Raw genomic sequence first — 18,004 nt, 5'->3', positions numbered from 1 at the left:
CAACTATTTATTTGTTTCTGTGCTGACAAAATGCACTGCATTCCAATACATCAACTTTCTTGTGCAAAGTAAAGCAACACACTGAGAAACAGATCACCTCATTTCTGAGCAATCATTGTTTCCAGTAACTTCATTTCTTTTCATTTCATTGCCAGTAACTTCATTTCAGTAACTTCAATAGTTCTTCATTGGGTGTGAATTACCTTGTGATGACTTGAAGTCACAGAGTCCTACAGCACTGAAACAGGTCCTTCAGCCCAAATCGCCCATACCGACCAAAACGCCCCATCTAAGCTCGTTCCGTCCGTATTTGGCCCATACCCCTCTAAACCTTTCCTATCCATGTGTGTCTCCAAATGTCTTTTAAGTGTTGTTCTGGTACCTGCCTCAACCATCTCCTCTGGCAGCTCACTCCATAGATCCACCACCCTCTGAGGGGACAGGTTGCCCCTCAGGTTCCTATTAAATCTCGCCTTAAACATATGTCCTCTTAGTTTTGAATCGCCTACCCTGGATAAAAGACCGTGCATTGACCCTATCTATTCTCCTCATGATTTTATACACCTTTATAAGATCACCCCTCAGCCTCCTGAGCTCCAAAGAATAATGCCAAGCCTGTCCGACCTCTCCCTATAGCTCAGCCCCTCACGTGCTGGCAACATCTTTCTAACTCTGCTCTGCACACGTTCCAGCTTATTGGCATCCTTCCTATTCCAGGGTGACCAAAACGGAACACAGTACCCCAAATGTGGCCTCACCAACGCCTTGTACAACTGTAACATCGCGTCCCAACTTCTATACTCAATACCCTAACTGATGAAGCCCAATATACCAGAGGACTTCTAGACTACCCTATCTATTTGTGAAGTCACGAGAAGCTCTGTAGAAATGCAAACTTTTCTTCACATTTTAAGAGCTGCTAGGCCAAGTGGACCCGTTGGGCCCAAACCTCTCCTGCATTGGTGCAGCACCCTCTCTTCCCCCCCCTCCCCCAACCACTCCCCTCTCCCCCATCCCCCTCCCTCATCCCCCTCCCTCACCCCCCTCCCTCACCCCCCTCCCTCACCCCCCTCCCTCACCCCCCTCCCTCACCCCCCTCCCTCACCCCCCTCCCTCACCCCCCTCCCTCACCCCCCTCCCTCACCCCCCTCCCTCATCCCCCTCCCTCATCCCCCTCCACACTCCATCCCCCTCCCTCATCCCCCTCCCTCATCCCCCTCCCTCATCCCCCTCCCTCATCCCCCTCCCTCATCCCCCTCCCTCATCCCCCTCCCTCATCCCCCTCCCTCATCCCCCTCCCTCATCCCCCTCCCTCATCCCCCTCCCTCATCCCCCTCCCTCATCCCCCTCCCTCATCCCCCTCCCTCATCCCCCTCCCTCATCCCCCTCCCTCATCCCCCTCCCTCATCCCCCTCCCTCATCCCCCTCCCTCATCCCCCTCCCTCATCCCCCTCCCTCATCCCCCTCCCTCATCCCCCTCCCTCATCCCCCTCCCTCATCCCCCTCCCTCATCCCCCTCCCTCATCCCCCTCCCTCATCCCCCTCCCTCATCCCCCTCCCTCATCCCCCTCCCTCATCCCCCTCCCTCATCCCCCTCCCTCATCCCCCTCCCTCATCCCCCTCCCTCATCCCCCTCCCTCATCCCCCTCCCTCATCCCCCTCCCTCATCCCCCTCCCTCATCCCCCTCCCTCATCCCCCTCCCTCATCCCCCTCCCTCATCCCCCTCCCTCATCCCCCTCCCTCATCCCCCTCCCTCATCCCCCTCCCTCATCCCCCTCCCTCATCCCCCTCCCTCATCCCCCTCCCTCATCCCCCTCCCTCATCCCCCTCCCTCATCCCCCTCCCTCATCCCCCTCCCTCATCCCCCTCCCTCATCCCCCTCCCTCATCCCCCTCCCTCATCCCCCTCCCTCATCCCCCTCCCTCATCCCCCTCCCTCATCCCCCTCCCTCATCCCCCTCCCTCATCCCCCTCCCTCATCCCCCTCCCTCATCCCCCTCCCTCATCCCCCTCCCTCATCCCCCTCCCTCATCCCCCTCCCTCATCCCCCTCCCTCATCCCCCTCCACACTCCATCCCCCTCCACACTCCATTCCCCTCAATCCCCCTTATCCTCCCTTCTCCCCACTCCCTCCCTCCCTAGGAGTTGATTTAAACTTTAAAATGTGAATAACTTAAAAAATATAACAACAATTTCAATGAAACATCTTCCATTAGCACCATAATGTGAATAAGGTGGGCCTAAAATTGTTGCGCTATCGTGTAAAGTTTTGGCTGTAGTTCAGGAACAAACAAACGAGGGTTTTAGTAGATAGATTCCATTCTAAAGACCAATGTTTCTTCCATCAGCACTGGGAGGGGTTGGTGAGGATGCTGGCGGTGGTGGAAGGAGCAGTAGGTTGGCTGCGCAGAATGTACATCACCTCAGGCCGTGCCAATTATGGAACCTTTTCATAACCAAGCTCTCCCATAGCCCCCGGAACTGTGAGGACACTCATGAAAGGGCAACTGGCTCAAGGGAGAAGTCCAGCTAACGAAAGGCAGCTGACTGAACATCAACTGAGGTACAGCCATTAACCCAGGGCAATTCATCCGAGTCAATTAATTCAGTTCTTCCACGCCGTCAGGTCGAATAACTCTGTCAAGCCGATGTCCCTGACAAACTCTGTTTAAAAATCAGACACAGCAGGGAGGCAGAATGATGGAAAAAAGTTGATGAAATGAACCATTGTGCGTGGAGTGAATATTTTAAAAGTAGGTTGATTGTGAAAGTAGTTCTTGCAAATTCAACCATATTGTTCAAAATCACATACAGATATAATCCTTTACACAGGAAGAACTGTAATTAAAGCTAACAAAGATAATGGATATTAGCGTTATTGTGTTGTTTCCATGGTTTGCAAGACCCTGGAGTGAAAGTGGGGTCCTTGCAGCTGATAATGAAATATTTCTTCCATGCATAGTTAAGGCTCCCCTCGGTCATGGCTGACCATGGGTGATGCATCCTGGGTGTTGGCTGCTTTCTCCAAACCTCGGCTAGAGCAGTGTGGATGTGCGGTCGGATGCAAGCCTGGGCGATGTCAGATGAAGGACAGGCTGTTGCCCATGCAGCACGTCCCCCCCCTCTCCACGTGGCTGATCGATCCAAAGGAACAGCAGAGCCGTTACAGTTTGGCACCAGCGCCATCGCAGGAGCTGCCAGAACCAGGTTGTGGACAACGACGAGCTGCCTTAGGGACTCCGACTCCGGATTTTTCTTGAGGTTTACTCCTGGAGCCTTTTCCATGACTGGATATGGCTTCAAGGCAGTGGAGGTTTTAGATCAGAGTTTTCCTTCTCCTGGATGGACTGCCTTCCCAGGCTTGACGAGCCTCATCTGCCCGAGACTCGTGGGGGTGGGAACGTCTACCTTCCCGTCTGTAGCACCTGCCCACTACAGCCTTCATCCATCCGCCTTCCCAGCCGCTGTGACGCTACACTTAAGTCAGCCGTCATCCTCCGCCTGTTCCACCGTTGAGGACTTGGTTGGATTGCTCTTTGTCAGGGACCTCCCCCTCGACCTTACCGGCATGGGTGACCCTACCAGGAGCGTGGCTCCAGACGGCATCGCTCTCAGGATCTCAGGACCACACAAGCTTCTCCACCACGACAAGGTGACAATCCACAGAGAAGCCATGCATAATTACCTCATATTTAGTTTAGTTTAGAGTAAGAAAATAACTGCAGATGCTGGTACAAATGGAAGGTATTTATTTCACAAAATGCTGGAGTAATTCAGCAGGTCAGGCAGCATCTCAGGAGAGAAGGAATGGGTGACATTTCGGGTCGAGACCCTTCTTCAGACTGAAGAAGGGTCTCGAGCCGAAACGTCACCCATTCCTTCTCTCCTGAGATGCTGCCTGACCTGCTGAGTTACTCCAGCATTTTGTGAAATAAATACCTTAGTTTAGTTTAGAGATACAGCTTGGAAACAGGTCCTTCAGTCCACTGAGAGACCACACTGCCTATGATCACCCGTTCGATGTTCTCCCAGTTTTGCATCCGACACATCAAGGGCAATTTACAGAGGCCAATTAACCTACAAACCTACACGTCTTTGGGATGTGGAAGGAAACCGGAGCACCCGGAGGAAGTACAGGCGACCACAGGGAGAACGTCCAAACCCTACACAGACAGCACCCTTAATCAGGATCGACCCCGGTTCTCTGGTGCTCCAAGGCAGCAGCTCTGTGCTTCTGTGTCGTTACACCAACATTTTCAGATCTAGTCCACCATAAAGATAAATCAAAATGTATTTATTCACAAAATGCTGGAGTAACTCAGCGGGTCAGGCAGCATCTCAGGAGAGAACGAATGGGTGACGTTTCGGGTCGAGACCCTTCTTCAGACCCGAAACATCACCCATTCCTTCTCTCCTGAGATGCTGCCTGACCTGCTGAGTTACTCCAGCATTTTGTGAATAAATACCTTCGATTTGTACCAGCATCTGCAGTTATTTTCTTACACTATAAAGACAAATCACATTACTGTTACAAGCAGTTCTAGTTTGACCCGACTAATGGATTTCTCTCTTCTTCTGATGGCTCTCACCAGGTCCTGGAGTTCCTTGAGCTGCTTTCCAGTCAAGCCTCGGATTCTCAGATCCTCCTCCTCTTCCTCCTCAGGCTGGGTGCCAACATTCCCAGAGGAAGGCCCCTGCTTGATAAAGAACTCCTCGTACATGTCTAATAAGAGTCCGTGCAGCATCCAGGCAGACAGCTGTTTGTACATCACTCCGTGACACACTGCCAGGATCCTGAAATTCAGACAGCATGTATCAGAGTATGCTTACCAACACATTTGTTACAATAAACATTTTATTATTACGTAAAAACAACAAACTGTGGATGCTGGTTTACCAAGGAAAGACAGATCAAGAGAGAGTTAGATAGAGCTCTCAATGATAGCGGAGTCAGGGGATATGGGGAGAGGGTAGGAACAGGCTACTGATTGTGGATGATCAGCCATGATCACATTGAATGGCGGTGCTGGCTCGAGGGGCTGAATGGCCTATCCTGCACCTATTGTCCATTGTCTATTGTCTAAATTTTTTTCTATTGGAACCTAATCAGATGTACAGCACTTTGGTCAACGTGGGTTGTTTTTAAATGTGCTATACAAATAAAATTGACTTGACTTAAAAAGCTGGAGTAACTCAGTGAGTCAGGCAGCATCCCTGCAAAAATGGATAGGTGACGTTTCGGGTCAGGACCCTTCTTTAGACTTCTTATATATCAGAATTATTTTATTATTATCGTGTTTTTACCTTTCACTTTATAAATTAGCGTACAAATCCATGAAGCTCTGTGTGGTCTTCCATCTGCCTTTATTGGCACTGGTGTAATTGGCACTGAGAGTTGTAAATCTGTGGAATTCTGTCTCAGAAGGCAGTGGAGGCCAATTCTCTGAATGCATACAAGAGAGAGCTAGATAGAGCTCTTAAGGATAGCGGAGTCAGGGGGTATGGGGAGAAGGCAGGAACGGGGTACTGATTGAGAGTGATCAGCCATGATCACATTGAATGGTGGTGCTGGCTCGAAGGGCCAAATAGCCTCCTCCTGCACCTATTGTCTATTGTTAACCAGGACCCACCTTACTTGCAACATATACCTGCATTGCAACAGTGGCTGCACATCAATGGGATGTCATTGGCCAAACAGGTTTTTTGTGTCGGTATGATCCTGCACATTTACATCGTTTTTTTCATTTACTTTAACATCGATGGTGCAATATCCAGCATGGTGGCGCAGCGGTAGAGTTGCTGCCTTAAAGCCCCAAAGACCTGAGTTTAATCCTGACTATGGGTGCATGTCTGTATGGTGTTTGTACGTTCTCCCCGTAAACTGCATGGGTTTTCTCCAGGAACCTCCCACACTCCAAAGACGTATAGGTTTGCAGGCTATTTTGGCTTGGTATACAGGTACCCCTCAGCTTATGATGTTTCGACTTGCGATAGTTCGACTTTGCGATGGTGCAAACGGCAAGGATACGTAGCGAGCCGCCGCTCGCTTCCGGCCACGTGATCGCGCGTTGTCAATGCATTTCAACTTACAATACTTTTGGTTTCCAATAGGTTTCTCGGAACGGAACCCCACCGGAAGCTGAGGAGTACCTGCGATTGTAAATTGTCCCTAGTGTGTGTAGGATAGTGTTAGTGTGCGGGGATTACCGGTCGGCGCAGACCCGATGGCTGAAGGGCCTGTTTCCGTGCTGTATTGATAAACTAAACTATAATCCAAATTGCACTAGTCCCCTTTTTAAATCACACTTTTTAAGTCTAAGCTCAACTTTGCTTAATTACTACTTTTCTTCCCTTCTATGTTTTGAACATTCAGGCCATCCTGCAATCTCTGCTGTAGCATTTTATTTACCACTCAGGCTCAGAGAGAATGAAGTTACAGAAATGCCCAAGGCAGTGGATGACGGATGAAGAGATTGTCTTCTGGACCTTTCATTACATTGAGAACAAATAGCAGCACATTAACTCTGACATTAGATTCTACACTCTAGTATTTTTCTCATCGCACGCAATGGTTTGATTGTACGCGTGTATAGTATGATTTAATTTTACTAGATATCATGCAAACAACTGTATCTCGGCACACATGACAATGAAAAACCAATATCAATACTAAATCGTTGCTCTTCCAGAAACGTAGGTGACAGAATTTTTCCGGTCAATTTGTCTGGCGATTTTATGGACAGCACAATTTATACAGGCCCTATCTACATACATGCGCTGCCAACAGTCACTACAAGTCCAATGAAGCTGCCATAGGAGGTAGTTGAGGCAGTTACTATCACAAAGTTAAAAAAACATTTGGACTGGTAGATGGATGGGATTGGAGGACAATGGGCCTAACACAGGCAGTTGGGACTCGTGCAGATGGGACATGTTGATTGGCATGAACAAGTTGGGCCGAAGAGCCTGTTTCCAGACTGTACGACTCTATTCCGTGATTTTTTGGGTTGGTACACTTCTTCCCTCTTCGGATCGTTCACCTTGTTGTGGTGAAGAGGCTTGCGTGCCCCCATGATTCCGAGAGTGATGCCGTCGGAAGCACTAGCCTCTGGTAGGGCCACCCATGGCGGTAAGGTCGAGGATGAGGGTCCAGACTAAGAACGATCCAAAGTACAAGACCTCAACGGCGGACCAGGCGGACAAGGTTATCTTGAACTCAACGGCTGTGAAGGCGGATGAAGGCTGCAACAGATCTATCAGCTCTAATCGTCTTGGTTCCCTTGCCATTGGAATGAGTTGATTGATTTGTGAAGGACCGTGTGCTTCTTGGAGTGCAACACAAGCACACGCACAGGCGTCTTCGTTCTGACATTGGAGCGTAGACCATCATCCTCGACCTCAAGGGATAGCCACGACGACAGCCCTTCTTCAGACTCATTGTAGGGGGGCAGGAAAAGAAAACTGGCTGTGACAAAGCCTGGCAGGTAATAAGTTGATGCAGGTGAAGAAAATCTTTTGTCCCACCTGGACGTGCACCTATTTCTCCCCTCCCCGTTTGATTATTTTCCTCACGTAACTTGAGTGAAAGCAAATTTTATTCCGTATGTCAAATTTTGGGGTCGAGATCTGTGAATTCTGTAAGGAATTCTGTGAATTTACAAAACTCAAAACATGGGGGTCACCTGTGCTGCTTTCTCAATATTAACACGCTACATTTAGACCCAACAATTGCAGACAAATGACAGGAATACTGTGGTTCTATAAATCGCCTGCTCCCTTACTTCTCCAATGCACTGCGGACTGGCGGAAGTCCCCCACAGCTGTGTTTGTGAACAGTCTCCAGGAGTTGACAACCATGAATCTAACGGGGCAACAAAAAGAAAAAATCAAAGTGAGACCCAATTTTACTGACAAGTTGTTGCTGAAAATTCAATGCTACAATCAAACTATTCTTTGTCATTTTAAGAGGCTTCATTTTAATCCCCTTCTTGAAAATTGCCGCTGTACGGTTCCAGTCGTTTCATCTCTTTCTATTTTGCAAAGGCACGGATGCCGAGCAGCAGCGTGATATTGAATGCATTACACATCATTCAACATCCACACCCATGCACGGCCCAGCGAGGCATAGGCATAGGGAGGAATAGGTGGCTCGGATTAAGTGGATGTGGAGAGGACGTTTCCACTAGTGGGGGAAGTCTAGGACCAGAGGTCACAGCCTCAGAATTAAAGGATGTTCTTTTAGGAAGGAGATGAGGGGGAATTTCTTTAGTCAGAGGGTGGTGAATCTGTGGAATTCATTGCCAGTCAGTGGATATTTTTAAGGCAGAGATAGAATTAAACTTAATTCTTCATTAGTACGGGTGTCCGAGGTTATGGGGAGAAGGCAGGAGAAAGGGGTTAGGAGGGAGAGACAGATCAGTCATGATTGAATGGGAGAGTAGACTTGATGGACCGAATGGCCTAATTCTACTCCTATCACTAATGATCTTATGAAAAAAAATAATTCTGGATGGAGCCCTCTATATCGTGCATTAGTGTTTCGTTTGAATGACTGAATGGAGATAAAACCAGAACTGCCACGATACTGCTACCACCAGCAAATGGTGGTACTGCTACCACCAGCTCCTTCCTCAGGTGATCCAGACAACCAGGTACATATAGAAGGTAGACACAAAATGCTGGAGTAACTCAGTGGGTCAGGCAGCATCTTTGGAGAGAAGGAATGGGTGACGTTTTGGGTCGAGACCCTTCTTCAGACTGATGTCAGGGGAGGGACTTTGTCCCTAAAATTGATCCCTAAAATAGATTTGTTGGCCTCTAACATGGTGTTGTTTGCGATTGTTGGTGTGCACAAAATGTTGTATACAGATGCTCCTCGACGTACGATTCTTCGACTTTACGATGGTGCATAAGCGATTCACATTTAGCAGAAACCGCGCTTTGAGTTTTGAATGTTGATCTTTTCACAGGCTAACGATACGTGGCACGATGCTCTCTCGTGATGCCGGGCAACGGCTGCGAGCCGCAGCTCCCAGTCAGCCACGCCATCACGCATGTAAACATTCTGCTTTTCACTTTCAGTACAGTATTGTATTCAATAAATTACATGAGATATTCAACAATTTATTATACAATAGGCTTTGTGTTAGATGATTTTGCCCAACTGTAGGCTAATGTAAGTGTTCTGAGCATGTTTAAGTTAGGCTAGGCTAGGCTATGATGTTGGGTAGGTTAGGTGGCTGTGATGTTGGGTAGGTTAGGTGGCTATGATGTTGGGTAGGTTAGGTGGCTATGATGTTGGGTAGGCTAGGCTATAATGTTGGGTAGGCTAGGCTAGGCCATGATGTTGGGTAGGTTAGGTGGCTAGGATGTTGGGTAGGTTAGGTGGCTGTGATGTTGGGTAGGCTAGGCTAGGCCATGATGTTGGGTTGGTTAGGTGGCTATGATGTTGGGTAGGTTAGGTGGCCATGATGTTGGGTAGGTTAGGTGGCTATGATGTTGGGTAGGTTAGGTGGCTGTGATGTTGGGTAGGCTAGGCTAGGCCATGATGTTGGGTTGGTTAGGTGGCTATGATGTCGGGTAGGTTAGGTGGCTATGATGTTGGGTAGGCTAGGCTAGGCCATGATGTTGGGTAGGTTAGGTGGCTATGATGTTAGGTAGGCTAGGCTAGGTCATGATGTTGGGTAGGCTAGGCTAGGCCATGATGTTGGGTAGGTTAGGTGGCTATGATGTTGGGTGGGTTAGGTGTATTAAATGCATTTTCAACTTATGATATTTTCGATTTACGATGAGTTTATCGGAACGTAACCCCATCTTAAGTCAAGGAGCATCTGTATATTCCTTCGTATGACATGAGTCTGGCTGACTCAACCTGTCCATTCCTAATTGGCAGCCTGACCGCGGGAGAAGACGACAGGGAAGAGAAAATACATTCTGGCCTTCCATCACAGTGAGGAGGTGACTGGAGGAGACTCACTGTGATGGATGTTTCTTTTGTTTGTTGTTGGTTTACGATTGTATGTGTTATTGCATTTTTATTGATTATTCTTATTGGTCTTATCGTTGAACTGCGGGTAATTTTTCATTTCACTGCACATTTATGTGTATGTGACAAATAAATTGACTATTGACTATTGACATTGAACTGAGTGTTGTGTTAAATCATTTCCTTGGCTTTGTTCCTTCTCTAAAGGGGGTGAGTTGGGATTTCGCAACAACAGATTATCATTACAAGAATCACATTTTTTTTTAATTACTTTTTAACTGCTTCAATTTAAATTCACCTGCTGCCTTTGTGGGATTTAAACTGAATTTCAGAATACTAGGCTAAACATCTGCTTTGTGGCCCACTTCCTTTATCATACAGTGACCGTACTTCAAAAGGTATTTAATCGACTGTAATGCATTTTGAAATATCCTGAAGGGGATAGTAGAGAAATTAAAATGATTTATTTTGGGGCAAGAGTGCTACAGGTTTACCTTTAAGAAATCCTTTAGATCTTAATAGGATTTGATCAGCTAGCCCTGGAGACTGTGCTTTCACTTGCAGTGAACATTAACATCAGGCAGTCACCAATAAATTCAACTTGAAGTTGAAAAGGCGCTTGGATCCCAGGTAACAAATACCACAATATAAAGTTAGGCAGTCAGCAACATTAGCGAACCAAAACCTACCTTTTGAGACTTGATCTGTTCAACCACCACCATAACAGATGGGAACAGCAGCTGAAACTGAGAAAAAAAAGTAGTCAACGAAAGAGTAAACATGAAGGTAAGACCTTCATGCACCAGAGGTTAGCCTGAGCCCAAAAGGACCATTAGGTTCAGGTTGGGTCAGGTTTATATATTGTGTTATATATTCAGGCATTGGATGGGGATCAATAGTTTAAAAAATACGACATTGTTAATTCAGCCTAGCAAGTCTTTTTTGCTAATGCATCTCAAAACTACTTCCACATTCATTAGGATTTCCCCCACTAGAAGAAAGTGATGCTTGTAGTAATTCTGGGGGGAAAAAAAGTCTTTGGGCTGGGACTAGTCATATTCGGGTCAGGTAGACACAAAATGCTGGAGTAACTCAGCGGGTCAAGCAACATCTCTGAAGGAATGGGTGATGTTTCGGGTCGAGACCCTTCTTCAGATCCGAAACGTCACCCATTCCGTCTCTCCAGAGATGCTGCTTGACCCGCTGAGTTACTCCAGCATTCTGTGCCTTCGATTTAGACCAACATCTGCAGTTTTTTTCCTACATATTTGGGTCAGCTCAGGTTAATATTATACTCAAGCTGACTGCCAGCCAGTACTATATCTGAAGAAGGGTCTTGACCCAAAACGCCACCCATTCCTTCTCTCCAGAGATGCTGCCTGTCCCGCTGAGTTACTCCAGCTTTTTGTGTCTACCTTTGATTTAAACCAGCATCAGCAGTTCTTTCCTACACATTATGTCAAAATATCTTGGCTCAGCAGGTCAACTCAGAACAGTGGGGTTAAGAACACCTCCGTCATGTGCAAGTAGCATGGCAGCAATGGGACAGATAGTCTCAACTCAGACTCACTTGGAATATGTTTACAATTCAAAATTGCCCATGAAAGAGCACACTGGTAGAGTTGCTGCCTTACAGTGCCAGAGATCCCAGTTCGATCCTGACTACGGGTGCTGTCTGTACGGAGTCTGTACGTTCTCCCTGCGTGGGTTCTTTCCGCGATCTTCGGTTTGCTCCCACACCCCAAAGATGTACAGGTTTGTAGGTTAATTGGCTTTGGTATAAATGTAAATTGTCCTTGGTGTGCGTAGGATGGTGTTAATGTGCGGGGATCGCTGGTCGGTGCGGACTCGGTGGGCCGAAGGGCCTGTTTACGCGCTGTATCTCTAAACTAAACTATAAAATAATCTACACATGTACAGCATTCTAAGAAATAGGAATAGGAATAACTAAAAATGAAGGAAATGTGATAACTTATTCTGTCAGCGTGATGAAAATTACAATGAATGCATGCTTTTCCATGGTAATTTAAGAGTATAACTTTGTTGATCCTTGTGTAGGAAAATAACTGTAGATGCTGGTACAAATCGAAGGTATCACAATATGCTGGAGTAACTCAGCGGGTCAAGCAGCATCTCTGAAGGAATGGGTGATGTTTCGGGTCGAGACCCTTCTTCAGATCCGAAACGTCACCCATTCCGTCTCTCCAGAGATGCTGCTTGACCCGCTGAGTTACTCCAGCATTCTGTGCCTTCGATTTAGACCAACATCTGCAGTTTTTTTCCTACATATTTGGGTCAGCTCAGGTTAATATTATACTCAAGCTGACTGCCAGCCAGTACTATATCTGAAGAAGGGTCTTGACCCAAAACGCCACCCATTCCTTCTCTCCAGAGATGCTGCCTGTCCCGCTGAGTTACTCCAGCTTTTTGTGTCTACCTTTGATTTAAACCAGCATCAGCAGTTCTTTCCTACACATTATGTCAAAATATCTTGGCTCAGCAGGTCAACTCAGAACAGTGGGGTTAAGAACACCTCCGTCATGTGCAAGTAGCATGGCAGCAATGGGACAGATAGTCTCAACTCAGACTCACTTGGAATATGTTTACAATTCAAAATTGCCCATGAAAGAGCACACTGGTAGAGTTGCTGCCTTACAGTGCCAGAGATCCCAGTTCGATCCTGACTACGGGTGCTGTCTGTACGGAGTCTGTACGTTCTCCCTGCGTGGGTTCTTTCCGCGATCTTCGGTTTGCTCCCACACCCCAAAGATGTACAGGTTTGTAGGTTAATTGGCTTTGGTATAAATGTAAATTGTCCTTGGTGTGCGTAGGATGGTGTTAATGTGCGGGGATCGCTGGTCGGTGCGGACTCGGTGGGCCGAAGGGCCTGTTTACGCGCTGTATCTCTAAACTAAACTATAAAATAATCTACACATGTACAGCATTCTAAGAAATAGGAATAGGAATAACTAAAAATGAAGGAAATGTGATAACTTATTCTGTCAGCGTGATGAAAATTACAATGAATGCATGCTTTTCCATGGTAATTTAAGAGTATAACTTTGTTGATCCTTGTGTAGGAAAATAACTGTAGATGCTGGTACAAATCGAAGGTATCACAATATGCTGGAGTAACTCAGCGGGTCAGGCAGCAACTCGGGAGAGAAGGAAGGTTGACATTTCGGGTCGAGACCCTTCTTCAGACTCTGAAGAAGGGTCTCGACCCGAAACGTCACCCATTCCTTCTCTCCTGAGATGCTGCCTGACCCGCTGAGTTACTCCAGCATTTTGTGAATAAATACCGTCGATTTGTACCAGCATCTGCAGTTATTTTCTTATACTTCTTCAGACTGATGTCAGGGGAGGGGGGGGGGGGGCGGGCGAGTCTTGCCCCCTCCCTTGACATCGGTCTGAAGAAGGGTCTCGACACGAAACGTCACCCATTCCTGCTCTCCCGAGATGCTGCCTGACCGCCGAGTTACTCCAGCATTTTGTGTTGATCCTTGCACAGATTCAAGGGTCTGAATGGCACACTCCTGTTCCAAGTCCTACCCGTTGATGCTGCACCTGAATCTCTTCTGACTACATGCTTTATATTGACTATTTACTTCCAACAATGAACCCCAGCAATGGTTCAGCAAAAACGAAGGCCACTCTTCACAGGCTGGCCCTCATCCCATCGCCTAATGAATCTGGAACAGCTTCAATGTACTGTAACATGTGCTTACTTGATCCAAGGAGTAGTTGACATGAGACACAGAGAGGTGCGGGTCTGCCAAGAACTGGAAGTAAACATAGAGGTAACATATTATCTTGTTGATGCCAGAAATGCACATTGCTTCATTAGAAAAATACAGGCATTTGAATAATTTGACCCCTCAATACAATATCACTGCGACAGAAAATCTGGTCATTTATCTCACTGTCTTTCTGCAGAATAAGCTGACTGCAAAAAGCAATTAACTGGCTATAAGCTACACTGGTAAAATAAACTGGCCAACCCTAAACGTCACCCATTCCTTCTCTCCAGAGATGCTGCCTGTCCCGCTGAGTTACTCCGGCATTTTGTGGCTATCTTCATAATAAACTGGCTGCTCTTTGTCTATCTTCCTCATTTATTTCTACATCTAAAAGTATTTCATGTAATGTCATTCATGAGGAGTGCAATTATGTGGATGGAGGGAGGTATGTTGGCCAAGATACCAGAAGACCCCCCCCCCCCCCTCCTTTTTGAGCTGTATTAAAGGATCTTCAACATTGTGGCTGCTTTTGGTTCATTTTTCTGCAACATTACGGTCAAGGTGAAGACAATTACCTCCTGTTCCAAGTCAAGCAGTGCCTGCCTGTACGGCTGCAGCAGCGAGTCTAGTCCGGTACAAAAGGCACGAAGGTAGATTCCGTGAAGCCCAGCCTGGCCCTGTGGGGAAGGGCTGTACTCCTGCAACACAAGACTCACCATGACAAGCCAATCCAAGAAAGGACGGATGAATGAAAAAAGATAACAGCAATTCTGGACGATGGCTATGAATAGAACTATTGCTGCTATGGTGGGCATTGTCGGCTGGTTGTGCAAATGGCCTAATTATACCCCGAAACTTCCTAGCATATTGCAAATGGTGACAGTCTTGTTCCACTCTACTCAGGATTCCAAAACAAAAATGTTCCTGTCATGTAAAATGGCATTTTGAAGGGAACATTGTAACATTCAGCTGTACAACATTCTAGCTGTAGGAGAATCAAATGAAAGGGAGAGCCATGAGGCAGAGAGGAAAGCTCTTCAGCGGGTGGTCCATAGAGCTCAGAGGACCATCGGAACACAGCTACCAGCCTTGGAGGGCATCTACAACACACGATGCCTCAGAAAAGCCACCAGCATCCACAAAGACTCTTCACACCCCTGCAACGGTCTGTTCGAACCCCTTCCATCGGGCAGACGATACAAGGCCTTCTACGCCCGCACCTCCAGACTCAGGAACAGCTTCATCCCCAGGGCCATAGCTGCTATGAACCGGTCCTGCTGAGCCGGATGGTCACATGGCACAGTGATCCGGCACAGATCTACTTGCACTTTATTCTGTTTTAAAACTGTTACAATTTGTTTCATTGGGTTGTTTAAATTAATACTGACTAGCTAATTAAATTATTTCATCGTATGGGAGGCGCATTCCCAATCTCGTTGTATCCCTGTACAATGACAATAAAGATATATTGTCGTATTGTATGAAAAATAGGAAAATTGTTAAACAGGCAAATGGGCAGCCAGAGTTGCATACAGGTGCTGAACACACAAGTCAGGAAATTATATTGAGATTGCACCAAAACAAGGCATGGTGGAAATTTAATGGGGCTAGACCAAGTGGACCCGTTGGGCCCAAACCTCTCCTGCATTCCCCCCTCCCCTCTTCCTCCCTCCCTCCCTTCCTCCCTCCCCCACTCCATCCCCCTCAACCCCCCCTCCTCCCCGAGAAGATAGATTTAAACATTAAATTGTGAATAACTTTAAAACTATAACACCGATTTCAATGAAACTTCTTCCATTAGCACCAAAGGGACGATACTGAGTAAGGTGGGCCTAAAATTGTCGCGCTATCGTGTACCGTTTTGGCTGTAGTTCAGGAACAAACAAACAAACAAGAGTTTTAGTATATAGATTGTGCAGTTCTTGCTCTCAGGGAAAGACATTATTACACAGTCTACAACGAAGGATAACATGGGAGCGAGAAACTCAGTTGCAGTATTAACAACATAAACTGTTTGGGCCAAATGGTCCTTTTCTTGGCTGAAGATTCCATGCACTTGTATAAGTCTATTAGTTAGTGGGAATATTTTCAAATAAATGATAGAAAGAATTGTATGGAAAACTTCATCATTGCTCAGTGGCCATCGAACCCACCTGCTGAACATGGCCGGTATACTGCTCAACAAACTCTGTGAAGCGTATGTAGTCAGTGCCTAACTTGCACAATCGATTTAAGACACTGGTCTCACTTGGATGAAGGAAAGGCAGATCCTGAGATACCTAGATACAAACAGATAACTGTTAATTTGGGACATAGTACATAGCTGATAGAGCACTTTGTCTGAAAAAGGGTCCTGACCAGAAACATTATCTGTCTGTCCACTTCTCTCCACAAACGTTGCCCAACCCGTTGAGTTCCTCCAGAGATTGTGTTTTGAATTTTGCATTTGCTCGGTGCCTCCAGTGACAAATATTTTATTTAGAGAGATTACTGAAATAATTGACTTGTTCAAGACAATAATACACATTTTAGGTTTGTTCAGCTCTAACAGCTTTGGATCATCTCGAAATCACCTGAAACTTTGAGCTAATAAGTATATAACATATGAACGGTTCAATTTCGTCCATCAAACCAACAAGCCCATCCCTCTCCCTTGCCCACTTCCCTTCCCTCTCTCTTGCTCCCAACCTTTCCCTCTCTCTTGCCCCCCCTCCCCTTCTCCCTCCCTTGCCCCTTCCCCTCTCTCCTTACCCCTTTCCCTCTCTCCCTTGCCCCCTTCCCTCTCACCCTTGCCCCCTCCCTCTCCCCTTACCCCCTTCCCTCTCTCCTTGCCCCATCGCGCTCTCTTACCCTCTTCTCTCTCCCTGCCCCTTCTCTCTCCCTGCCCCATCTCTCTCCCTGCCCCTTCTCTCTCCCTGCCCCTTCTCTCTCCCTGCCCCTTCCCTCGCTCCCTTGCCCCTTCCCTCGCTCCCTTGCCCCTTCCCTCGCTCCCTTGCCCCTTCCCTCGCTCCCTTGCCCCTTCCCTCTCTCCCTTGCCCCCTTCCCTCTCTCCCTTGCCCCTTACCCCCTTCCCTCTCTCATTACCCTCTTCTCTCTCCTTGCCTCTCTCCCTACCCCTTCCCTCTCCCCTTACCCCTTCCCTCTCTCCTTGCCACCTTCCCTCTCTCCTTGCCCCCTTCCCTCTCACCCTTGCCCCCTTCCCTCTCTCCTTGCCCCCTTCCCTCTCACCCTTGCCCCCTTCCCTCTCACCCTTGCCCCCTTCCCTCTCTCCTTACCCCCTTCCCTCTCACCCTTGCCCCCTCCCTCTCCCCTCACCTCTCACCCTTGCCCCCTTCCCTCTCTCCCTTGCCCCCTTCCCTCTCACCCTTGCCCCCTCCCTCTCCCCTCACCTCTCACCCTTGCCCCCTTCCCTCTCACCCTTGCCCCCTCCCTCTCCCCTCACCTCTCACCCTTGCCCCCTTCCCTCTCACCCTTGCCCCCTCCCTCTCCCCTCACCTCTCACCCTTGCCCCCTTCCCTCTCTGTTGCCCCTTCCCCTCTCACCCTTGCCCCCTCCCTCTCCCCTCACCTCTCACCCTTGCCCCCTTCCCTCTCCCCTTACCCCCTTTCCTCTCTCCCTCTCCCCCCACCCCCATCCCGTTGCCATGGCGCCGGCAGGCCCGCCCTCACCTGCAGGCCGCTGCGCTTGTTCCAGCAGAAGATGCTGCCCGGGTACCCGCTGAGAGCCAGCAGGAGTTCGTGGATCATGGTGTGGCCGCAATCCTCTACCCCCCAAAAATTACACAAAGCCGCCAAAAGGTCGGTTCAGCCCCGACAACAGCAGCGAGCATCCCCGCGGCCGCCGTGTTTGTGACCGGCGCCAAGTTGTCCAAAATGGCGGCGTGGCCATCGTCGACTCCTGGCAACCATCGCCATATTTGTTACTGGCAGTTTCCCCACCACTCGTCCAGGGAGGCGGCCATCGTCGACTCCTGGCAACTGCCGCCATATTTGTTGCTGGCAGTTTCCCCATCCATTCGTCCAGGGCGGCGGCCATCGTCGCCTCCTGGCAACTGCCGCCATATTTGTTGCTGGCAGTTTCCCCATCCACTCGTCCAGGGCGGCGGCCATCGTCGCCTCCTGGCAACTGCCGCCATATTTGTTGCTGGCAGTTTCCCCATCCACTCGTCCACGGCGGCGGCCATCTTTTCTATTGGCAGAGGTCAGTAGGCAGTCACTTGATGTTAAGGATGTCTTGGATCACACAAAATGCTGGAGTAACTCAGTGGTTCAGGCAGCAA

At 48.2% G+C, this 18,004-nt stretch overlaps 1 protein-coding gene across 1 annotated transcript in view; it reads right to left on the bottom strand.

Moving 5' to 3' along the window:
* Positions 1-17,632, bottom strand: part of tubgcp4 (tubulin gamma complex component 4) — a 39,050-nt gene extending 21,418 nt beyond the window's left edge. The window contains exons 1-7 of the mRNA XM_078429705.1: positions 17,394-17,632; positions 15,879-16,004; positions 14,301-14,423; positions 13,714-13,767; positions 10,675-10,731; positions 7,782-7,861; positions 4,590-4,794 (exon numbers count right to left, since the gene is read on the bottom strand). Coding sequence (XP_078285831.1) covers positions 4,590-4,794; positions 7,782-7,861; positions 10,675-10,731; positions 13,714-13,767; positions 14,301-14,423; positions 15,879-16,004; positions 17,394-17,471 — 723 coding nt within the window. The 5' untranslated portion in view covers positions 17,472-17,632. The remainder of the gene's footprint in view (positions 1-4,589; positions 4,795-7,781; positions 7,862-10,674; positions 10,732-13,713; positions 13,768-14,300; positions 14,424-15,878; positions 16,005-17,393) is intronic.
* Between the last annotated feature and the right edge of the window lie 372 nt (positions 17,633-18,004).

The sequence above is a fragment of the Rhinoraja longicauda genome, chromosome 38 (genome assembly GCF_053455715.1).
Source record: "Rhinoraja longicauda isolate Sanriku21f chromosome 38, sRhiLon1.1, whole genome shotgun sequence".
NCBI classification, from domain to species: Eukaryota; Metazoa; Chordata; class Chondrichthyes; order Rajiformes; family Arhynchobatidae; genus Rhinoraja; species Rhinoraja longicauda.
This window is presented reverse-complemented; position numbering and strand designations above follow the sequence as displayed.